General features: G+C 46.0%; 1 protein-coding gene across 6 annotated transcripts in view; it reads left to right on the top strand.

Moving 5' to 3' along the window:
- HCN4 (hyperpolarization activated cyclic nucleotide gated potassium channel 4) overlaps positions 1 to 25,032 on the top strand; it is a 164,673-nt gene that overhangs the window by 134,740 nt on the left and 4,901 nt on the right. For all 6 annotated transcript variants that reach the window (XM_021407853.1, XM_021407851.1, XM_021407852.1 and 3 more), the window contains 3 exons: positions 8,524 to 8,670; positions 10,181 to 10,421; positions 12,289 to 12,453. In XM_021407853.1, coding sequence (XP_021263528.1) covers positions 8,524 to 8,670; positions 10,181 to 10,421; positions 12,289 to 12,453 — 553 coding nt within the window. The remainder of the gene's footprint in view (positions 1 to 8,523; positions 8,671 to 10,180; positions 10,422 to 12,288; positions 12,454 to 25,032) is intronic.

Genomic DNA, 25,032 nt, shown 5'->3' with positions numbered 1-25,032 from the left:
GACGTTGGAGACAGAACTTGAACCCTCTGAGACAGTATAGTGCCAAGGTTCCTGAGTACAAATGGAGAGTCCCGTGCGGCGCAGAGCACTCCTACCAGCTCAGGCACTGCAAGTGGCACAGCCTTCGTGGCTCTGTGCCATCCCTAAAAAGCTCTGAGTCAGAATAGCTCATTAGCTCTGGCACTCTGAAATGACTGTCTTATTTCCAGTCCCAGTGGCAAAGTTGGAAGTTCTGTCCTGCATTGCAGAGTGTGTTTTGCCCTAAATGATTTGCCTGCAGTCAAACAGCAGAGTCAATAGCAGGGTCAGGAGCTGATTCCTGTCTCTAAACTAATGTCTAGCTCCAAAATATGTTTGCACCCATAACTGCTGTCCTTTTTTGTACATTTGTATGCTGGGAAAATATTGCAAGTCCATCCCAAAGGGTTCTGATAGAAAAATTTCCCAACATCTTGATACGGAGTTAGCATTTTATAACTGAATCTCACAGCTCTGACCAAAGGGGAAGCCTCACACACCTGATCTCACCCAGTGCTCCCTGCCTCTACTCCTAGCTGTGCAGTTTCACTCTGGTGCACCACTCCTCATGCTTCTCGGACCTCTGCTGAGCTAATTTCTCTCTTCTGGCTTAGTTTTCTGCTAGATCAGTAGGCTGAATTGTTGCAAATTCCAGCGAGTGCTGGAGCTGGTGCAGGGTAGTGGTGGAGGAGGTCCATAAGCAAGAGTAAAGGCTTGAGGCTCCTTTCAGCTGTTCTTGGATCAGTTCAAACCTTAGCATGTAAGTTTGGCTTTGACAGCAAAATTGCCACGCAATCTATGTTAGCTGTGGCTCACAAGGGAAGCAGAGTGTTTTGGGCCCAGGAGATGAGCTAACTAGACTGATGTGCAAGTTATTTTCCTGCTTGGTGCAGGTTGCCCTATTAATTTCTTTCTCTAATCCTAAAGCTCAACTGGATTAATATTTATGTCAAGTCACCACAAACAAACACACACACTCATCCTCCCCAGTTGGCTCTGTAACCTTGAGGCTTTTGGGAGTGGTGATTATGCTGCTTACTGCAGCCATGCTCATAGGAACAAAGCAGGGAGAGACTCTGGGCTTCGCTCTCCCATCCCAGCAGGATGCAGGCAGTAATGGGCATCCTGCAGAGAGGCTTGGCTCTCCTGCATTATCTTCTCAGGTACATGCAGAAGAATGACTGATGATAGGTAGGAATTGCTGCTGTCAGCATTGCAGAGCGCAGCAAAGCTGTAATCTCTCCTGCCAGAGCCTCATCTCTACTCAAGATCTGTCTCTGGTATTCTCTCAAGCTCTCTGTTCTCCACATTCATTTCTCTGCTCCCCTTCCCCTAATAGTCTATCCAGTTCTCCTTGTTCTTAAAATACAGATTAAAACTGGGGAGATACTTACATATTCATATCATTATTCTTAATGATCACCTGCTGCAGCACAATTGCAAGGGGCAGCATTAAAGAGAGAAGTGCTTTCTGAATCCTGCAGAAGCGCTCATGACATGATCTCTCAGTGCCTGAAACAGCTGTGTTTCAGCCATCAGCACAGCCCTTCTTGCACAGATTCATCCACGGTCTGGCTGTCCAAGCCAACTCTCAACATTTTTGATCCTGATCCTGCTGTCATTGGCCTGAACTCCCCTGAGAGGATTTTGATACTGGCAATTGGGAAAAAAATAGTGATGGTAAAGGCTGAAGCATACTATGTGGAACATGCAGTCTTTGTTGGAGGACAAAGCACATGCTGGACCAGAATTTGTCAAGGAAGAAGGGAGGGACTCACGTTAGGGGTGAGTTTGAACCTGGTGATCTCATGAGGTCCTTTCCACAGTGCCATTGTGCCTTGCTGCTACAAAGGGAGCTGCGCATCCATCTCCTGGGTGTAGTCAGTCTTTGCCCTTCCCTGGGGACCAGCAGTACAGGGTCTTATTAGGCAGAAGGTTTAAGAAAGGATTTTTTTCTTCCGGTAAGTAATTAAACTGTAGAGCTACTGCTACAGGGCACTGCAGAGGCCCAAAGTTTAATGAACCTCAGAATATTTAAATAAATTCACACAAGGAAAATCTTCCAAGTATTACTGAGTGCTGAGATGCAGCTGTAACTCGTGGCAGTGGGTAACCCTCATCTGCTCTTGTCAGAAGCTAGGAGGGTATAGCCATGATCTGGGCTGCTGTGTGCCTCTTTTGTTCTTTCTCCTCTTCCTCAAAGCATCTGAAATTGTCAGGCACCATCTTTCATGTGTTTTTACGCTGTTGTGCTCTGCAGTTTTCTGTACTGGCTCCAAGTGAACGTGTGCAAGGAGTACGGTGCAGAGATCCTAGCTGGGGTCCTGGATAGAGTATAATCACATTAGCCTGGCAGCATGCCCTTGCTTATTAGCTCCCCTCCCTCCCCTCCTCTAAGCAGAGCTAATTAACCCAGGCACAGCATTGCACCGAAGCTATATTAATTCTTGTGGCTCCAGGGTTGGCTTAGCTAGTGCTACCTCGGGGATGACACGGCACAGGCATATGAAGATAACTTATGTCAGCTGCTATGTTAGCCACAAGTTGGGTAAAGACTGCCACTATTCCCACATGTGCTCTGCCACACACCTGTCAGATGGGAGATTTCCCATTCATTAGCGGCGTGGACAAGATTTGAAGTGTTATTCCCAAGTTGGCTGATGTCTCTGGTTCCTCAGGCGGCATTCCCCAGGTTCTTAGAGTCCAAAGGGGTTACGTAGAAGTCTCCCTTCCTGAGCTAGCATCCCAGTTTCGGATGGTGGGAAGGCTGTGAAATTCCCTGACTCTTCTGGTAATGTGTGAAGGAGAGGCTAAGAAATTGAAGGTGTCTGGAAAATTTAATCAAATTTCCTAATGCGGAAAAAGTTTGGAGAGCCTTGCTTTATCCTGTTATGATTGCACGAGTTGTGTATTACCTCAAGTCTGTTCAGAGATGGCCACAGAGCTATTATGTCCCATGTTACTGCCAATCAAAGCATTTGGGTTAGATAACAAGGCTTAGAAAAGATGTGATATATTGATTGTTTCTAGCTGCAAGGGCTGCTGATGTGCAGTGTATCAGGCAGTGCCTCCAGGTAGGTTCTTCTGTAATCAGGGCTGGCTTTTCTGGCAGCTTTGTAGGCCAGCCAGCTCAGGATTGTGCATCCAGTGCAGCAAAGTAGCTGTGCTGCAGGTACCACATCCATCTCCATTTAGAGGAATGCTTATAAGAAAATGGTAATAGGCTGTTGCAGACAATGTTTGTTCAGTCAGTTGTTTTAAGGTTATTCAGTTGTTTTCATTAAAGAATTTTGGGTTGACTATAACACAGAAATGCTTTCTGAATGAAAACCCAGTGGTTTCTTCTAAAAACATCCCGCAGAAGAATTTGCAATACTTAACTGGAGTCAAGTAGTTTGTTTTTTGCAGAAGAATATTTCGTGATGAACTTTGTATTCCTTGAGAGTGCTTCCCCACATCTTACAGTGACACTATAAAACATCCTCCAGATACCGTGCAGTCACCAGGCATCACGAAGCAGGCAGTTCAGTGCCCAGGAGTGTGTCCATCTTCCAAGCAGCAGCACCTGTACAGAGCATGGCTGGCTGAGTGGGATGAAGCTCAGGCAATGCCCTCTCTGTGCTCATGCAGGAGAAGCTGGTGACATTTTGGTGTCTTTGTAGCACATCTTCACAGAAGGAAACACAAATCTGCCATGCAGTTTTGCCTTCTGTCACCAAGTCTACGTTGGGGATTGGTCTTGGTTTGCTGTATCAAGGATACGGTGATTATAGCTAAGATTCTGACATCTTAATTCTTTGTGAGAGTGGAAGCAGACAAGTAGCGCTGTTCTTTAAGCAATGTCAAGTACAGCCTGGGCTGAGCAGTATGTTTGTGCACGCACGAGCGCTGCGTGTTGTCACGGAAAGTGCTCTTGCCTCAGCAGTTCTTTGTATCCCAGGGTGGGATTTCAAACTTCATTATCAGTTTTGAAATTCACTTTGGCACTCGAACCATAAATAAATAAATAAATAAATAAATAAATAAGTGCATCACAATGTGAAGAGCTCAGGCTCCCTGCTGAGCCACCTCTCCTGGCAGAAAGCTGCTCCCGGCAATTCTGATTTCACATCAGACTCACTGTTCCCTCTCCCACATCTCTAGCCTTTGTTTCCTGGTAGATTTTACCTCATTTCTCTTGTCTTTCTCTTCTGATGAAAGTAACGTTGATCTCTTTTTCCCCACCACGCTTCCAAGTATGTGGATCCAGTGACATGGCCCGACGTCTCTAAAATGTCCTGTGATAGGGATTTCACAGTGCTTGAAGAATAAAAGATCCATTAGTCATGTCCAAACATCCGTGGTGCAGGACTACAGATGCGTGCTAGGATGTGCTGGCCTTTCCCAGGCTGGTTGTGGAAAACAAGCTGTTTCTGTGGCCATGGTGTAAGGTTTGTACGTTGTACATTGCAGAATCTTTCCATCAGGCACGGGATTAAACCTTAAGGCAGAGCACCTGTAAAAGCAGACAAAAAGGTATTGCCACAGCATTTAAATGCAAACGGGTAAATGCAAACAGGTCTGTCCCAAAGTTCTACTATCCTATCTCCTGAGACCCCTGAAACTCACAAACATTTCCATCACTTGCAGCTAAGCAAGGCCATGTCTTATGGCAGTGTGACAGCCAGCTTATTGCAACACGCTGAACAGCACCAACACCCGTGGTGGGATTCCCTGGCTTGTGCTGTGGCCACTGCTGTAATGCAGCCAATGGGAGGAAGTAAACAACTGCTTCATCAAACTCGTAATTGACCCTGCTCAGTCTGTTGACATCTCACCACCCAGAACTGGGATTGTCTGAAGCATAATCCTTGCCTGAATAGCTACTGATGAACAGCAAGGGGAGGCAGCAACAGAGTTGCAGCCATCCTCAGTATAGTGAATGTTGTATAGAAAGTGGAAAACTCCAAGAATTCTCTGCTACTGTCTGTGATATTCATAGCAGAACAAGAGATAAAGAGCTTGATTCTACATAAGATCACTTCTGAAGGTATCACTGCAGAAGAGTTAAAAACATTCCATGTATTTCAGCATGTAACATGCAGCACTTGAGAATCATCCTCCTGAAGCAAACTGAGCTAGTGCTGCAGTGCAAAAATTAACCTAGTGTTTGGAAGAGCTCGGAACCAGAATGGCATATAAAGCTTCTTGCAGACTGAACACTGGGTCTAAAGGAAGCAATCAGTAGCATCCAAAGCTAAAGTGCTGGCAAGATAAACTGTGATAGCTTGTGCGCAGTACAGTCCTCAGCAAAATAGCAGGGAGAAGGCAAAATAACGTGTTCTAAAACTGACACAAAATATGCTCCAAGCAAAGGGAAATCAGCAAAGATTGCACCAGTACTATTGGCTTGATTTTATTTGTTACAAATGTTCCATTTTCTTCCCTTAAACCACTCTCTCCTGGAGTCACTGGACTCCGTGAGAATGTGCATTGATCACATTGAGATCTCGTGGTCACAGAACAAATCCTGAGGGTGAGAGTATGAATGGCTTAAAAGACAAAAAGCAGAACTCAGCATTTATTAGTTTTTGATGACTACTAAGTGCTGGGGAGCTGACACGGCAGCACTGTTTTACTCCTAATCATATGTCAGAGAAAATAAAACAAAGATGCAACTGTGACCTATCAAGACACTCCATCTGGTGAATCTTGTCACTTGATCTTTGCCCTTAGGAAGCACAAATCCACTTAAGAGGGATGCAGCACTGTACATCGTGGCTGATTGCGTGTACCTTAATCCAGTCTCACAGGATGTGTACTGCCATTCCCATACAGCATTTGAAATGCTGTCAGAGTATCATAATATTTCACTTAATTGAAAATGCATTACTCTGCTTGGTTCCCCTTTTCCTTACGCAAGTGCATCTCTGTTGACCTCCAGGGAGTTCAGATGTGGAGAATGGGAGCAGGATTAAAGTCCGTCCCACAGCTGCTTCAGCCCATTTCTGGAAGTAATACAGCTCTATATGGGAAATGTATATGTATCTTTGGGTAAGGGCAGCTAGCATCCCAAGTACCTTCCTTTCATTAGGTTATGCGTGCGTGCCCATGTCGGTGAGCACACTGTGCAAGTGTGTGTGTTTGAATTAACCTAGCTGCAAAAGCAGGAAAGAGCATTTCTCCAAAGCTCTGCAGAGTGGTGTGTGTGGACCAGAAGAGGACTCGGGGAGGCATCTGTGCCAGGGCTGGGATGGAAACAGCCCTTCTCAAAAGCGGCATCTTTTTCATATTCAGAAATAGGGTGAGGAAATAGTCTAGCTTTTCCAGACAGTGATTTATTACTGCCAAAGAAAGAAGGACTCATGACAGAGATTGAGGGCATGAAAGACGTTAAAAATATTTAGTTCTCCTCGGACTGTGAGTGATCTGAAGTGTGGTGTAAGGGAGGGGAGCGGTGAGACAGCCAGGGGAAGCGGCAGGTTCTAGAAGGAAAATACTCCTCTAAATGGTTCCTTTTTGATATATTAATGCCTCCTTCAAAGGCTTGTTCAAGGAAAAACAGACTTAAAATAAGTTAGGAATTAAATGGACTTGATTGTCTTCAGAAAGATTTAAATAATTCCTAATGAGTCTTTCCATTTGAACTCGGAGAGGCCACTAATCTCTGCTCGTTCCTCTGGCATGGGGTGAGGGGAGGTAGCGCTACCAAAGGCAGGAGAGCCAAGATATGTCCTTCTGGTTAACTGGGACAGAGAATTAAGGTTTCTTATTTCCCAATTTTCTTTTGTAACCACATTTTTAATTCGTAAGCAGAAGGAAAACCTTTCGTTCTGGGGAGGTAAGTTTTGTCCTGTTTTTACACTGATCCTTATCTGCGGACAGTGAATGTAGGAGAATCTGACAAGCCCTGGAGACTTTGCAGAGCGGTAGTTTATTGCTCTTTGTTACAAAGCAATAAATCCACATACAGTAGTGAGTAAGCAAAGAGTCCTGAGTGCTCCCATCCAACCTGTGCTTGTTGGGGCATTTTTCCCACAAAGCGAAGATCAGCTGGAGATTGATAGCAAGTGCTTATGGTGGGGAGAAGAGGGCTGGTGGGCTGCTGGCTGGCATTTGTGCAACTGGGCACACCCACGGGTATCACTTGGTGCTCTGACATTGGACTCTTGGATGGAACATTCCCGTGGTGCTTTTGCTGTGCGATGGACAGGGTCCAATACAGGACACGGGGTTTCCTCTCGTTTTGCCTCCCTCGCTGATGAGCTGCAGGCTCTGCCGCACCTAGCACAGCCCACCACAGCATCCTGCCTGCCTCTCCAGAACTTCAGCAATCCAAACAATAAAGTGCAGCGTTCATTGCCAATTCAGCTCCCAGCTCCCTGTGGGGAGGTGGTGACTCGCTTGACTTTGATCATGCTATAGTGATCATGAATATTTACAGCCAGCTCCTCTGCTGCAAGCTACAGACAAAAAGCTCTGGAAATGCCAGGAAACCCCGAGTGTCCCCATCGCCACCTTGGCTTCTCCAAGTAATTCCTTCTCCTCTCTGGTGCAGATCAAGTTGTTAGCATGCAAGGCAGTGTCGGCACAGACTGTACTGAGCTCTGAGTGACACTGATGTGTGCAGGGAAGGTCTGTAATGAGCAGAAGTTCGGTAATTAGGCACTTCAGCGTAAGCTGCAGTAAAGGGACATTCAGGGACGGATTTATTGGGGGAAAAAGGAAGGCAAAGGGGGTGTGTGGTCCTCTCATCCGCTTTAGTTAGTATGGATGATATTCTGTACTGCACACCAGGAGGAAGGGGCATGAGCATTGTCCCTGCAGCACCTCCAGGGCAAGTGGACCCATTTACTGTCCTGTGCCCTTGAAGAGGTGTCAGCTACTGATAGAAGGCACCATTCATCCCCAAACTCTGCTCTGGCATCAGACAGCGTGCCCTTGTATTCCCCTCTAAATGACAGGATGGAAATGCAAATCATTAGGCAAAAATACGGACAGGTTAGATGGCATAAGTGCATGGAGCAACGGAGCCCCAGCAAAAAGTGAAGAAAATCTGGACCTGCGCAACTCAAAGTGAGAAAACAAAGGTGTCAGGCCTTGTAGTGGGCAGGTGAGAACACAGAGGAGAGGAAAAGCAGGCCATGGGTGCAGCTTCATGCAAGTTAATGTGATATTTGTTTCTGCGTGTGTCCTTCAGGCATCTGCTCCCAATTCTTCCTCTGTGTTGTGTTAGTGAGGACGGTACTCAGGGAATGAGGAGCTGTGTCCGTGGTGTAGCTGGCTGAGGATAAGATTAAGGTTAAAACATCAGGCATCTATTTGGGAAATACAATAAAAGTGTCTGCAAACTTCCCATGAGTTAAGGCAATTGCTCTGTCCTGCACCAGATTTACCTGCCTTGGCCAGCCCAGCCTGGTGTGAAGAACTCAGGTATGGGAATCCTCTGGTGTGTATTTGCCCCCAGGTGGGTGCCATGTGTTGCATGTCCTGGTAACTCCCTCTCTTCTTCTCTCCTTTGTGCAGTACAAACAAGTGGAGCAGTATATGTCCTTCCACAAGCTCCCTGCAGACATGCGGCAGCGCATCCATGATTACTATGAGCACCGCTACCAGGGGAAGATGTTTGATGAGGAGAGCATCCTGGGGGAGCTGAGCGAGCCCCTCCGAGAGGTGAGGGCGGTGCGTGTTCTTTGGCAGCCGTGCAGTGCCCTGTCCCCGTGGTTTGCGGAGGACGCAGTGCAGTATGCAGGCCCTGCCACGTGCTCACATAAATGGTTACATCTTGGCACCTCTAGAGGCCATGGCAACGTTGAAGAGGAGCAGCATGTTACAAGACAGGTCGTGTCAGCCAGGATAAGACAGCCCCACATGCTTTGAATCCTTTTAGAAAGACTTTGCTTGCTTTCCTGAGCCTGGCTAACCCCTGCCTGGCTACACAGCACACAGAAGTACCCACTGCCCCTTTGTGTCCCTAAGGGCACTGTTAGATCTCTCCAGCAGATTCTGGTGGGGATGTGGAGATGATTTTCACTCCCCTTCCTGCACTGTTTGACTCTCCAAACTTCTGCCCTTTTTGTTTGTACAGCAGACATAAGCATCTTAATCCTGCTGAGCTCCCCCTCCTTCGGTCGCTCCTGTCCTTTACTTCTGTGCAGTGTAAGGGTCTGTTACCTTGCACTGCAGAGTCAATATTATGGATAAATATCCTGGGGTTTTTGAAGATGGCATGATACCTAAAAGGGCAACCTTGGAAGAGAAGTCCCAGTAAGGAGGAGAAATATGCTTCCCCTGCCCTCCTTCTTCCTGCTCCAGTCATCCAGATCCTCCTCCTCTGCTTGACTGGGGAGTGTTGTGCTGGGTGATTTACTCAATATCTCTTTCTGCTGCTTTCTGAGTCTGAGCTGACATGGCACAGAGCAGCTCCTGTGCAATGGAAAATGCTGTCACACCCTCCAAGTGACACCAAGCCGCAGGAAGAGGCACAGTCCCTGTCTGCTCTGTGACAGCTGAACAGCTGAATTGGGTTTTCTTCAGTTGAGCTTGATGATCCAGCCCATGCCCCAGTGACTGGTGGGCACCTCTCCCTCCCTCCTCTTGACACTGTCCCCAGCTGCCCAGGATAATTATTTCTCTGAGAGCCGTGGCACATTTGTGCTGTTTAATATCTCATTGTCAAGCAAGGGCAATGGAGTACGTACGGCTGCCAAGGTGAGTTATAACATTTTTGCAGAGTGGAGCTCTGGGCTTTTTCATGCAGAGTTTTACCACCGCTATGCACCTCTCACATACTCCAAAGCTCCCTGCAGAAAGAGATATGTTTTATGTATTTGGGAGGATGGGGGGAATCACTCTTTTGTCTCTGCTCAAAGGTAAAGCATATGAATGAAAGCAGTGAAGCATGGTGTCAAACTATCAGCTTCAGTTAGCACTGCTACGTGCTGTGAGCATCCAGAGGCCCATTCTAGCCAACACTGGGGGAGTCAGACTAAGAGAACAGCATCTTTTTTTGACTATTTAATGTACAGTGTGAATTTTTTCATGTAAGTGGGAGAATGTCATATATTATTGGATGCTGACTAAGCATACGCATGTGTCTTTTCTGCTTCCTTGTCCCATCTTTTCTTCCTGTCTCTCTTCCCCATTCTCTCTCTCTCTCTCTCTTTATTCACTTTGCCATCAGGAAATAATAAACTTCAACTGCCGAAAGCTGGTTGCCTCCATGCCACTCTTTGCCAACGCAGATCCCAACTTTGTGACGTCCATGTTGACCAAGCTGCGGTTCGAGGTATTCCAGCCTGGGGATTACATCATTCGGGAGGGCACCATTGGCAAGAAGATGTACTTCATCCAGCATGGGGTGGTGAGTGTCCTCACCAAAGGCAACAAGGAGACCAAGCTGGCAGATGGCTCCTACTTTGGAGGTGCGTGTTTATGAGTCACCCTTTCACAGTGAGGCCCACTGCTAGTGTTCATATTGTCCTTAACTTGTACTGGGTGCATTGGTGGTGCAGCATGTGGTATTGATACCTCAGTCACTTCTTCATCCACCCTCTGTTCATCTCAGCTGTCTTGCAGCTTCTCATATAGTAAATTGTACAATGGGTGGTGGCTGGGACTCATGAGCATTGCAGGAGTCTAGACTATAAATAATAACAAAGTGGAGAAGGAGGACTAAGCTCTTGCAGTTTCATTTCCTTCTGCCCCAAGCAAACTGATGGATCTGTGAAGCTGAGAATGTAAAGAGAAAAAATGGAGCATTCTCAATTCTCCAAGCACATTTATACTGTTGCCTACTCGTACTGTCTGGCATCTATCATATGAAGTACTGTATAAATATGGAGGGAAAAACATAGTCCATCATCTCCCCAGTCTGTGGCTCAGCAAAATGTCGTGAAGGTCAGCAGGCAAGTGTAATGTGTCAGCAACAGTGAAACTAGTACAAGGTCAGAAAACACCATAAGAGAAGATTTAGGATGTTGCTAGCAGTGTAACACAGAGACTACCCAGCTATCAGAGCCCTGCAAAGACCTCCCTGACGCCCCAGGACAGACAGTTCTCAGGGAGATGCAAGTTTCAGTACAAGTGCTGAACGTGCACAATTGCCTACTGACAGGGGGTGGAATGAAACCTGCCCCTCTATAAGGACTGTTCTCTATTAAATCCTCTTCTTACACTCATAGTTCCTGCAAAGAAAACCTGTTTGCACCCACCTGCTAGCTCTAGGGTACAGAGTTTTTGCACATCACTTGGAAGTTGGGTTTGCTTGCTGGGATTTGGAGTTAGAGGGCTGGAGTAAACATGCTACACACACATCTCACACATTCAAAGATAGCACAGTTCTATAAGCACCATTTCCTTAGGAAAGCAGCCTAAAAACTCAGTCACCACTTTGTAGTGCTACTGCCTTGGGGTGGACCCGGGATGAATCCTCAGTGTGGTGCTGATGGATTAACACCCAGCAGCACACAGAAGGATGCTGTCAGTGACAAGGCCTTCTGTCTTTAGGTCACACCATCTGAATTTAAGTGCTTGTCTTAGGTGCCCAGACTCTGTGTTTAATCAGTGGAAAAGCAGGCCTCGGGAGCTCTGTGCTGAGTGTTCAAGGAGCATGCCCAGATGCCAGTGTTTATGAGGGAGTCAAGGACTGTCTGTTCTCTAACCAGCTGAGCACCCTCCTAGGAGTACCTGACTTCAGTGTACATACACCTATAGTTAGTAGTGAGTGAATGCCACTGACTTGGCTCATCCTGACTATCTGTAAGCTTGTGACACTTCTGCAAGTAACTTCCAAGCATCTTTGAAAAGATAAATGTTTTGAGTATGAGGGTCACAGTTATTAACAGGCACCAAGGCCACAGGTCAGCACAGAGCCTCTGCTGCAAATCTAGGGGGAGAATTAGCTTCAATGAGGGCACGACACGACCTTCTGCTCCCGGTGCCCATGAGGAGCTGGAGAAAGACAGCTTCTCCACTCTGAATACACAAGTGATATCTTTGATAATCCACCATAACAAAACTTGACTGGCTAATTAGATCAGCAGAATCCCTGAGGTGCAGTTGTATGTAGCAGCTGCCACAACTGAGCCCCCTGGTATTTTCTTGCTTAAATGTTACTGCATATGGAGAACATTCCTACTGTTCCTGCTTTCAGCAACGGGAAGGCTGGTAGAGTCCAGCTTGAGAGGGGACTGCGTGGCAGGCAGGACTGTTGAGCAACGGTGCCAGGTTTTGCATCGTGGGGTTGATAGAATCTGTGCCCATGTTCTCAGGCTGGGTCTTTCATTCCAGAAATTTGTCTGCTGACTCGTGGCCGGCGCACAGCCAGCGTGCGAGCTGATACCTACTGCCGGCTCTACTCCCTCTCAGTGGACAACTTCAATGAGGTGCTGGAAGAGTATCCCATGATGCGGCGAGCTTTTGAAACTGTGGCTCTTGACAGGCTGGACAGAATTGGTAAGTAGAAGGCTTGAACGTCTCCTTTCCTCTACCTGCTGCCCTGGCATCCTCTCCCCAGACGTGGTCCTTTGTTCCTTTGCTGGAGTCGTGAACTGAGGGAGATCCTGCTGTGTCTCTCCTTGCCTGACTTCAGCTCCTCCAAGGAGACCCATTCAGTTAAAAAGATCAGTGAAAACCTCATTCTTCTCTTTCACTCTCGCATACACATTTCTGCCTGCTCCAAGATCAGTCTAATCCCACAAGGTCCATCCTGGTGAATTCACTACAGTTTGAATTTTAGTTCAGAATATGGAAATACCCACAGCCTCCCAGGTTCAAGAGAAAGTAAGCCACGCTGTGATCTCCACCAAGTACTGCAAGCAAATCTCAGTATTTCATTGAAATGTTCTGCTGCAGAAATCATCTCTCAGCATGAGGACTTGGGTGTTTGTTAGAGTGTGACCTGTTTTTACACAGACGCTGGCTGGGGCGTGACTGCGTGAGTTAATGGTATTAATTTTTTAAACTGAAGACAAAAACTGGCATCCACATTGATGAGGAACGATCTTCTCTGGTATATCAGTGCATAATGAAATGTAGACCATAAAGCATCTTCATGGGAGGCCATGGTTTACTAGCAGCTGGAGAAGCAGGAAGTGCTATCAGGGAAGGGAAGGCGTGGGGTGCTTTCTGATCTGTTGTGCAAAACCATCAGCAGAATACAACCACAAAGCACCTGTCCAGCTGTCCATTAGAGACCAACTATAAATACCTTGAGTAGAAGTAGGCAGCCAAACAAAGACATAGAACAGTTGCTAAAATACTTACCCTCCCGCACCTCAAGTTAACGAAAGAGTATTATTGGATTGCAGCAGCTCGCAGTGGCCCATGTCAGGATGCTGTCCTGCCCTGGGGAAGGCATAACTTGCACTGCAAACATCCTTGTCTAGCCAGAGACCAGGGCACCAGTTGTTGGTCACGACCAGAAACATTTAACACGGAGACACTGAGTGACTAAAACAAGGTCATGCACGAAATCTCTGCAGAGCTGAGGACTGAGCATTTCAGAGTCCTAGTCTAACTTCTTAAGTTTCTTATTATACATCGCTTAAAGCTGCATGCATTTCCATTGCTTTTCAGAATCAAAAAGGTCAGTGCGAGTCTGAGTACAACGCAGAAAGCAAGGAGGATAATGGGGTGAGGGGGGTGGGGAGGAAGCTGGCAGCCCAGCAAGGGGTGCAGTGCCTCTGGGGCTTTTTATGTGGGGAACATTGTATTCTGTGCATCTCATTACCTGCTTCAAACCAGAAAGTGTGACCCTTGAGGAAAATGTTATGAGCTAAATGTGTAGAGTTTGGCCACTAATGAGGCCCTAGTGTACGTGGCAACAGTCTTATCACATGGGTTATTCAAATGAGACTGAACTAACTTCTAGAAAATGTAATGTCAGACACAACCAAGGCTGGGCCAGCTTGACTTCATCTCAAATTCTTTAGCTTTAGATGGTCAGTGCTGCTCAGCTTCCTGGCCTGATGCTCTTTGTGACCGTGTATACAGGTGAGCAGGGCGTTGTGTGCTCCTCCTTTGCTCTGTGTGCAGCTGCATTCATAACTAGAATTCATGGAGCTGCTTGCCAGCAGTGATGCAGAACTTCTAGGAAGTTCCCAAAACCACTGTGAAATTATGTAAATCCACGGGTGCTTAACCTATGGTGAGCCTGGCAGCTAGGATGTTACCAGTTCCCAAGTGAATGAGTTTGCAGCTACCTGGGTATGTCCTCTCCTCCTGCAGTCCTTGAGCTGCTGTGTAGACATAACCTTGCTAGTGTGAGCCTTCGCAATAAAGGTTATCAGTAGTGCAGGGGATTATACAGTGGAGAAAGTGAGACATGGGGAGGTAAAGCCATCCTGCTCCAGATCACACTGAGTCAGGGATATTACAAAGAATAAACCTTGCTGGCTCAACTCCTAATCCTCTAAGCACAAGGCAGCACTCCCTTTCCACAACTTCATCAGAACTATGTTGGAATTATTTTTGTGATGTTGCTTGAGCACGAATCAGACCTCTCATCTGGGGCATTTCCTTGCAGGCAGCCTTTTTGGTATGTGGCCCTTTCCCATTTTCAGCATGGAAGACAGCAGGAAAGGTTAGCAAAAGCCAGATGGAAACCTCTGTATCTGTGCTGCTGTGGGACAGCTTCCTTGAAGTGATGGTCAAGGGGGAGAGCTGCTTCTCACAACTCTGCTTTCCAAACCAGCATAAAGAACCTCACTTGCTTCTCAGCCAGGAGAAATTCCCTTCCACGTGCAGCTGCAAAATGTCAACATAAGGTCAGAAGGTGACACAGAGCTACTGAAATAACATGCCCTTTGGTGCAGAGCTCTGGCGCTGCCCTCCCCTCCTTTTGCCATTCTGCTAACCTGAGAAGGTATTAGTCCCTGCACTGTATAGAAGGCACAGACCCTTAGAGGAAAATCCTAGTGCTATCTCTGTTAAAATGAGAGCTGCCTGTTGCCTAACTTCACATCCTTTACTATTGCAAAATAGCATACTCGTAGCACTTTCCAACCCTGCTGTGCTCAACATTCTTCGGCTGGAATTTCCCAAAAGAGCCAATTTCCTACTGAAATTGGCAGATTCCATGGAAATCCCTGCCTTTTATAAATGAAGCATTTTCTCACCTTCCACTGAAATATGTGCCATCCAGCAGCAGCAGCACAGTAGCTGTGTAACAGCATGTGACTGTTTAGTGAAGTCAGGAATACTGCACTAAGCTGAGACTCTCTCTGAAAGTAATGGGGCTGTAATAGGGACCTGAAGGTGAGGCCCAGGAAAGCCAAGTATGAACTGAAGCAGAACAGTACTTTGGTTCTTGTTATGTTCAGCTCAGGGTCTGTACTCAAGATGGAAGAAAGTGGGAGCCTCCTTCCAAGCCCGTGGTGCATTCACTGACTCCCTTCTGCCCAGATGACAGCATGTCCTTGAGAAGTCCAAGCCTAAGGACATGGAACAATTCAGGGGGTTCTGTTACTATCCTCATGCCAGGATAGGTCCATCCAATATTCTCCCTTTGCAGTGAGGAACTGAGAGAGCAGAGAGAAAAAACTTGGTCCAACCAGCCACAGGAGAGATGTTTACAGGATCTGCAGCTGTACAGGGGACTTGGAACTGTGATCTAAGTTTGTCTAGGTAGCAGAGAGACAGGATGAGAACGTGAGACCCCATCCCTTGAAGCAACAGGAGAGTGCTGGTTGACTGGAGGTGCAGTGAGGCATTTGCTTTGCAGAGCAAAGGCAATTTGAAAGCCTGTGGCTAGGCAGAGGGGAAGGAGAGGGGCAGGTGCATGCTGATGTGTGTGCCCCCATTGCTTCCTGCTGGTACACGGGCACTGCAGCAGCAGGAAGGGCACAGCCCCACAGAGAGCTGTCAGCTCCATTGATCGCGCTGCCAAAGAGCATGTTGATGTATCCTCCTAACCTCTGTTGTTAATGGGAATTGATATTGGCATCCTGCCTGGGCCATGGGTGGCTGAGGAAGAGGTTCCCAGGTGTTCTGCTCTTGCAGAGCTCTTTAAAGACTGGAAAGGATTAGTCTCCAGGAATTGACTAGGGCTGTGATTCTGCAGTGATTTGTGTCCCTGCTTAACTCTCTCTTTGAGTGACTTCAGACTTTAAAGTACTCCTCAGGCTGCAGAAAACCACATGCATAGCTCTCCATAGGCTCAGAGCCTGAAGATGGAGACTCGAGGAAATCAGGCTGATCACTGATTATTGATGACTTTAGCACTAGGTTAAATTTCCTCTTGCTCTTGACCAATGTGTAAAATTCTTCATGGTGTTTGTGTGTTTAAATGATCTGTGCCTTTCTCCAGTGAGTAATTCTTTGTATGACAAGCATCTGTGAACAGGCCCAGTTTGCAACGTGTCAGTTAGCTACGTAAGTTGCATGATTCTGTTCCTGCCTGGCTGTGAAACTGGCTTGAGGTGACCATTGAAGCTTAAAATTAGATTTTCACAAGTATTTGCATTTCTAAAACACAACCACTCAAATGTTCACTGAAAGTAAATACAGTATGGGTTGTGAATATTGTCAGAACAAAAATCCCTAATCTGTTAAAAAAATACCAGGAGACAATTATGTTCTGATTTTTGTTGTGCTGTAGTAAATATAGATGTCCGCCATAAGGTTGCCTACCATCCACAGCAAGGTCACTGGTGGGAGCTGAAAGTGCTTTCTGAAGCCAGAGGAAGTTATTTTTTCAATTTCTTTGGGAATGTTTCACTTCCAGTGGTTTGAAATGCATACATTTTGAATGCCAGTTGCATGGATTTTGGTCCAGCGATCTCGGTTAATGGATTAAAAATGCCTTGCATTTCCTCCAGGCATTGCAGATGCTAAAAAACAAATCTAAGGCAACACAATACCAGTCTAAATATTATTACATAACATTATTACAGCACAAGAGTGCCTGTTTAAAATATCATAGTGGCAGAAGTTTTAAAAGCTTTGTCGTGCAAGGCACAAAGTAGCTGTTCTCAAACTTTTTCACTGGGCACCCTGTTTGTCAGCTCGTGATCACTCTTCTGCAATTGAAATCCTGTAGGGTTTGCAACCCCACTTGTCTAGGTCATGACTGATACTCTGGGATCTGCCACCACAGAGGTGGGACTGGCCTGTGTTAGGCTGGGTGAGCTGTGAATGAGAAATCTGGGACCTGTGCCAAGCTCTGCCACAGATTCCCTGTTTGTCCTTGTCATGCCTTTGTAAAGTGCCTCAGTTCCTCATCTCTTCTACAGGGAAAATAATACTAGCAAAAGCGGAGCCTAGTCTGGACACGTCTTAGCTACCTATTCCCCTGTGGCAGGTGCCATGCAAAATCACATGGAATGGACTGAAATGTGTATAAATAAAGCAGGCTGTGCTCGGCACAAAGTGTACGCTGCATCCACACCGAGGTCCCGGTTTTGTTTACTGTATGCAGGTGATTAACCCCCAAAGATCTGCACGTGTGAGATGAGCAAGGAGATTTGCTCATAGGGCTGTATATATATGTCTCTTATTTGCAGTTGCTGATAAAGGCGCAGGTGATAGAAACTTATTATCTGAGTACCGAGCTGCTGTGAATTTGATGCTTGACAAGTGAAAACAGGTTTTCCTGTGTTGTGTCCTCTCTGGTCACCTGGAAAACCCATAAACATGACTGTTTATAAGAAACTGGGGTTCAGATACTGCTGTGTGTATTTACCTGACCTGAAATCCTCTCCCATTGTTTCTAGCAGTACAATATGCAGACCCAAGTCTGACTTTTACAATCAGCAGAGAGAAAAAGGCATTTCTAGAACATGATTTATCTTCTTAGAGATGCTTGTCTGAAATGGCCTCGGTCTGGCTCAGGTATAGGTATCTTCAAGATAGGAGTTCAAACTTAGGCAGGAATTCAGTTTCTGAATTACTTTTTGTTTGGAACTGAAGGCCCAGACTCAGTGTATATCAGCCTAAGGAAAGCTATCGATCAGCAGCTCACCATGAGTGAGCGCACATGACTTCAGCTTAATTAAGGTGAACTGGCAACCCTGTCTGAATGTGGAAGTGCTGTTTCTCATGCAAGTCTAGAAGGGATGTAAAGCCTAAGACATCCTGATAGAAGGAGGACAGTGATGAGATCTCAGGAGACCTGCCTTTGACTTTGTGAATAACCTTGATCACATCGGTTGATCAAAACCCCTGTCTGCCTTGCAGAGTGTGAGTTCTGTGGGCTGGGTCACTAGTACCATGGACAGTTAGTTGGTGAGCTAGAAGACATTTAGCAGAAGCAAGAGTGGGGGAGTGATGGGAAATGCAGTATTTTTGTGCCCTATATCCGTGGGTCTCCCAAGTTACCAGATTGCTTTTGGATTTAGAGAGCCATGCTCACAGCTGTTTGCTATCAGCATCAAAATAAAACACCTGCTCAGGTAGTATTTTACCATTCTAACACCTTTCTAAATACTCTCAACCCTCTGTTTAATTACATGAAGTAGAATCTGCTTACCAACCACACCTCTTAACTTAGGGGACTTTTCCTGCCTCGAGGGCAGTCTGCTGGCTATCTGCCACCAGACCACACTGCTGGCAGAAAACAGTTCCAGAATGTCAACAGGCCTGGGCCTTCCAGAATCTGTCCCTGTCACAGCTGCCAGCTCCAGCTGGGCACTGTGAGTGCAGTAGCTTTGGCTCAAGCACTCCTGCTACTTGAGGAGAAGATGGATCTGGCTTCAGTCTCCAGCAGTAAGTAACAGCCACTGTGCTCCAGAATTGCACAATTCTTACACCCTTTCATGGCTATTCACAAGCAGTTTACTCTAGAGAGTTCTATATGACATTTTTTTTCTGCAGAGCTCTGTAGAGGCACATAAATGTGAGGAGGGAAGGAGAGGAGCATCATAAACAGTTTATTTCAAGTTTTGCTTAACAATCATAAGATTCATCAGATAACGTTCTTTGCTGTGTACCATTTGACCCAGTTAGAGGTTTGTTAAGATGGTAATAAGACAACAGATTCAGCTAAGCATCCCATACAATGAGCTCTGTGCTGATAAAATTTATTTCCCTTCCCATATGGCACTTTCCTGCAGTAAACCCTTGTGTATGGGTTTAACTCCAAATAGGCTTGTGGGGAACAAAGGGGGAAGGGAGTATTGTTGTACATTAACTGTACTTCAAGTAGTACAGCTTTCACAAGAAAGAAATAAACTTCATTATGCAGGTGGGTGCTGCCTTATCACGGTGTAAGGGCACACATCTGGCAGCTTCTGCAGAGCAGTTATCAGGAACTGCACATCCAGTTTGTAAGTGTTTACACAGCCAGGCTCTCAGGAGGGTTAACGTGAATTACTTTCTAGAGCAGATTTGTTAAGTGTCCTGAACTCCTTTGTGGATGCTCTTACACAGAGTCAAGCTGCTGAGATCCAGCTGGCTTTGCCTTGCTTCTGGGAGCTGCTCAGTTGTGAGCAGTACCCTTCACGTGGCAGTTTGTGCAGTTCAGCTTGGGGTGACCTACATTTGAGAGAACGCTGGGCTCAAACAGGAGAAGAGCACATACACTGGGAGTGGAGAATTATTTTGAAACCTCTCTTCCAGCTGATTTCCCTGTTTATACAAGACCCTAAGACAGTGGTGCAGTGAGACCTTGCAGCCAGTGCAGCACCAGTGCAGGACCCTCCAGGGCACGGAAAGAGCTGTGGCAAGGGAGGGCAGAGACCACCTTCATACCTGCACTGTGCCCTGAGCTGTGCCGCAGGCAGCAACCCCAGCAGGGTGCTCCGAACCCAGCCCTATGAGGAACAAGAGGAGAAGGAGCAACCAAAGTGGCAGGGGGCAGCCGCTTTGACAGCAGGCCGGGGCATAAGCCAGCCTAATAAAGTGAGATTATTTCAAATGCATGCAAATTCAAAAAGCAATTCAGTGACCTGAATTCTTAAACTGCAGCCAGCAGACTTAGACAGAACTGAAAAGAGAGAGGAACAGAAAGCTACAGCTAATTTCCCCTGTGTCCGTGCAGAATTTCAACAACAGAAAGCTAATTTTGATTGTTTGATAGACGAATTATTGTTGAGTGCTGGCTCTTTTTATGAAATCGCATGAGCCTTTCTCCCCATTCTTTTGTGTGCTATCTACAGCTGAGGAAAATCTGACTTTGCAATCCTTTATTAAGGGAGCAACATCTATTAGCTTAGTTTCCACAATTTCACATAGCCTCCTCTGCTTCAAAGCACCAGTAGCTTTGTTATAAACATGTCTTAGGCTCCAAATATCTTCTTCTTTCCCCTGTATTTTGTCCATTGTTGCAGTGAGGAATTTATTTTTGTCTGACCATGGGAAAAAACATACTGTGCTAGGAGCTGTAAAAAGAGAACAAAAAAGTGAGTCGTGGAGATCCTGTAGTGCTTTAACTGTGCTCCTGAAGTTGTCCCCACTACAGGTTGTCACACAGCACATGCCCTGCAGAAGGGGAGGAGAGTCTTGCCCCATGACACAAGTAAGGCAGCTTCTCTCACCTCAGTAGAAAGGTAAGGGGCCAGAGTGAAGAAGGAGAGCCAGGAGTGAAGAAATAGGGAGACACAGGACTGGAAACAGCGAGCTGGCTCAGCCATGGAAGAGGCATGGAAGACAAGAAAGGTGTCTTCACTCTTTAAGAGGTAACTGGGCCTCTGCTTCCAAATCTTGCCTGGGGCCCTGCACTGGACAAAGCTGTCCCTACGTACATCCCTAGGTCTGCTGAGGTTAAGGAACTGCCTTCCACGAGCTCGTGTTAGCGCAGGTTGTGACTTTGGGTGAAGAGGATCTGAGCTTCTAAGATGCCCATGGGCGTATTAAACAGATTAAATGCTCTGAGGCAGAATCTGCTTAGAGAAATGTAACTGCCTGCTCCACAAGAAGCACAAAGCAGCATATGGCAGGGAAAGGTAAAAAGCAGTGCTTTTCCCCCATAAAAGCAGATGAGACTTCTAGAGACAGATGTGTGACAGTATTCATCCAGCAGCCCTTCACCTCAGAAGACCTGGGTCCAGATCTCAGCAGGGAACCAGAGTGAACTGGAAAGATGTGATCCAGCCAGGAAAAGAAAAATATGCCTTCAGAAAAGGCATATTTTCCTGTAAGGGAAACCTGAAAACCTCAAGTCTCATGTTGGCCTAGGTTGGCCAATGGACTCCAAAGGAAACATTCCTTACATTTTGATATATCCAAAACAAAAATTATACTGAATTTCCAGTTCATGGAATATGTCAACAACATGCTATAAATTAAAATTACAGCTTTCTTCAGAATCTAATTAAATTCATCTTGGAAGTTGAGGAGAAATGCATGGGTGGGTTGTTAGTTTTGTCACCTTAGACTCTACTCAGCACTTAATTCCTGTGGAATAAACGGTACAGAAGGAGAAACTCCTGTTATACAGCCTCCGTGCTTCTGTGATGAGGGTGCAGGGGAAGCAGGAGTCTCCTTCCTCCCTCCCAGTGAAGCCTCTCACTGGTTTAGGAAGAGGACAGGACTGCCTTGTGGTTCACTGAGCATAGCAGTGAGTTGCAGGACACCATTTTAATTAGAGTGACACAGAGCCAAACTAATCAGCGTTTCAGTTCTCCGATTGCTGGCTTTCCTGCTCTCCTTTTGAGGCAGGCGCAGTGACAATAAATCCAGAGTGGGAAAAACAAATTTGAAACCAGAGCAACTTGGTAAATAAGATGGGGAGCAGAAATAATCTCAGAACCATCATTAGGAGCAAATGCACTCCTACTGCCTCGTTCTGCTGCTGGCTTCTATTTTGTGCAGGACTGGAGTCGGACCTGCCAGGAAAATGTTTTATCCCAGCAGGGCGCTGCTGCGTGCCTGTTGTAATCTGGTGCTGGCTGGAAGGAGGGATTTTCTCCAATAGCGACTGATCAGGCTTGTATTGGGGTGTGGAAGCTTCATGTGAGTGATGCAATTAATTAGAATGGTGGAAGCAATTAATTTTTCAGTCTGCTAACCAGTTACAGTTTTGAAGAACGGTTTTGAGAACTTCCTTTTTCCCTTCGGTAATTGGAAGAAAATTTTCAGTAATTTTCTGCAGCAGAGATTTGGGTCTCTTGGCAAAACAGGAAAGGAAAAAATTAATGTAATGAAACAGTTAATAAATTCAAGTTGCGCTCAGGAAAATGGTAAAATGCAATTTCAAAGGAAAATTGAGACATCCTGTTTAAAAATTAACAAAAATAAACATTCCAAGGTTTTTGCTGCAGTTGTTTTATCAATTTGACACAAATTGAGCTTTGATCAAGCCATTTTCCAGTAAATAGCATGTGTTTTTGGAAAATGTTAATATATCCTTCACTTAGTGCTCTGCCAAGGAAACCAGTGTCTGCTGTTGGAGCCGTTCTGTGCTGTCAAGAGCTCCGGTTATGAAAACATCGGTCCTCTCAATTCATCCGTGCAGCTCTGATTAACATCGCTATGGGTTCTCGTTCGAATCGAGGGCAGCGCTGGAAATTGCAGGCTATTGAAGCACAGACAAGCAAATCAGAAGCCAAAGACAGGTGACATGGAATTAAAAGAGCGAGATGAGGTGCGAGGATGGAAGCGCAGAGCGGTTGCTGGTATTGAGCAGCTGCGCTGCTGTTCCTCCGCTTCCTCCTCCTCAGCCCGGTTCCTCTTCAGTCAGCTATCAGGAGAGGTAGGGCAGTTTTTTGCCTGTCTGGTTTGAACTCAGCATGCCATCTCCCATCCACATCCTGACCTTGCAGTTGTGCAAGCTAGCTGCAGATTGCCCATGCTGGGATTTGTACCTTCAAATCCAGAAAGCAAATGATTACAAACCTGCAGTCTGAATTGTTCTTTATCTCAAGTGCCAACCGGACTTTCTCTTGCCTGTCAATTTATTTAGATAGGTTGCTCCTTTTCTCCAGAGTTGGAACAGTTAGCGTTTCTGTTTAAGCAGCTCTTTGTGATCTAATTTGTTTGGGAGCGGGTGTGCGATTCTAGAAGCTGCTGCCTGGAAAGCGCCGTGTGTGTACGATGTGACCTTCCACTTCATTCACTGCAAAACTGCTCTGAATTTTAAAGGTGACATTCATACTCCCCTGGTGTGACAGGCTACCTGAATGGCAAGCAGAATCAGGCTCTGTTAGGGGATATCTGGTGCTGTCTGTTCCAGCCTGCTATACAACGAACCCCATTAGTACAGGTATCCTACACAAGCACTTCCAGTGCAGTCTCTCCAGTCCCTGTAATGACATTAGGAGCTCTGAATACTGTTTACCTTCAGGATTGTGTCTTTGCAAGGCTGCTGTCTTTCTCTAGGATACATGCCTGTCTGCTTTTTTGCGGGGAGTAATCAGCTGGAGGTAAAACACTAAAACATTAAGCATCCCATAGCACTACCCACAACAGGCAGGTCCCAAACACATGGGCTGAGGCACAGAATGAAAATCCTGTCAGCATTTTGATTTGGTTTTATGCTGCAGTTCAGCCCACTGGAAGGGCTGACCAGGAACCTGTAGCTTTCAGGCTTTACCTGCTCTGAACAATCGCAGAGCACTCTTGCATAGCTTATATAAAGGGAGAAACTCTTGGTACAGTGAGGGAAAAACCTGTAGAGTGTTCTTCCAATGCTTAACTACAATTCCTATTAGATTGCTCCTTTTCTTTTTTTTCTGGGCATGTCTAAAATCACAGTATCTTTTGGGTGTTTCTGTAACTGAAGGGAACAGTTCTTATCAGCTTCTGTTATCTGTGAAGCTCCCTATAGATCAGTATCAAGTCACCTCTTCTCTGAGAAAAGCTGCATATATAGAACTTATCCACAGTTGTTTTACAAGCCTGGACTGTGGATATTTCTGCATCTCTTCAAGCTTTGCAGCTAGACACTAGAACTAAAACATTGTAGTGTATGTCTTCCTAGCATTAAACATGGTAGTGACAAGTATCTCCCTTATACTTTATAATTATCTCCTTATTTCTGCAACAATTGCTTCACCTTTTCCTCCTGGTAGATTTGGAACTCAGCAAGTTACATTCAAGCCTGCCTCATTTCAGAGTTACGTTCTAGGGCACCAGGATACTAGTTGCACTCTTCAGAATATCGTTCAAGTCCTTTGCTGCCAGATGTTTTATTTTGGCTGCAGTAAGAGGCACATCCTTCAGCTATAAGTCTTTTACCCACTACAGATAGAAAATTTGCATCAGACAGTGCAAAAAATCCAGCAATCTGGATGTCATCAATACATAGCTTTTAACTGGGGATTAAAGTACAGTAAAAGAGGCCCTTCCAGCTCCCCAGCATCTGGCAAGATGCCATCTGTTTGTCCTCATCCTGTATAGGAACTAGAGGAACTAGAGGAGATCAGAACCAGTAGAAATGACGTTTGAATCAGAGCAGAGGTTTGAAAATGGGTGTGGGGCCTGAGGATAAGAGGAGTGTTAATTCAGCTTTCTATCTGATCCAGATTGGCTGGTGCCTCGCCTAGAGGTGACCCTTGTCCATGCACCCCCAGCATCAGCTGCAAAATGAGCTGCGTGCGTGCAAGCAGGCAGACCAGGGGGCACACTTCCATGTGTGCACACAACTTGCTCGGCTGGGCCCTTTTTTAAGGATATTTCCAAACAACTTCAATAAACAAAAGTGAAAAGGAAGCCCCTAGGAAGGTGCTATCATCAGTTCAGACTGGCATATGCTGTCAGGGTAGAGGACTCTTGAAAAGACAAGAAGAGAGGATATAATCCACACCAGTTTTATAAGTAAATCATTCAAACCAGCATATACCAACACCTTGTAAATCAATGCTGGCACAGTTACCCATGCACAGACTGTTACGAGAACCCAAATACAAAAGCTGTTAAATGGAGTGCACATCCACATCAGAAATCCTGTCCTTTGAGAAGGCATTTGTGCTCTGGTGAAAGGGCATCACTGGCAGCATCTCATCCCTTGCTGCATTCCAGGAGAGTTCATCCCTGCAGTGCCAGGTGCACACTCAGGCCAGACAAACTCATTACGCCACATTTTCCAGCCCATTGAAAAGGCAAAGCGCTGAGCTAATATTTTGCTGCAGGCTAGAATGTCCAGCTGGAACATGAAGT

This window comes from Numida meleagris, chromosome 9 (genome assembly GCF_002078875.1).
Source record: "Numida meleagris isolate 19003 breed g44 Domestic line chromosome 9, NumMel1.0, whole genome shotgun sequence".
NCBI lineage: Eukaryota > Metazoa > Chordata > Aves > Galliformes > Numididae > Numida > Numida meleagris.
Note: the sequence above shows the minus strand (reverse complement) of the source record. Positions and strands in the feature narration are given on the sequence as shown.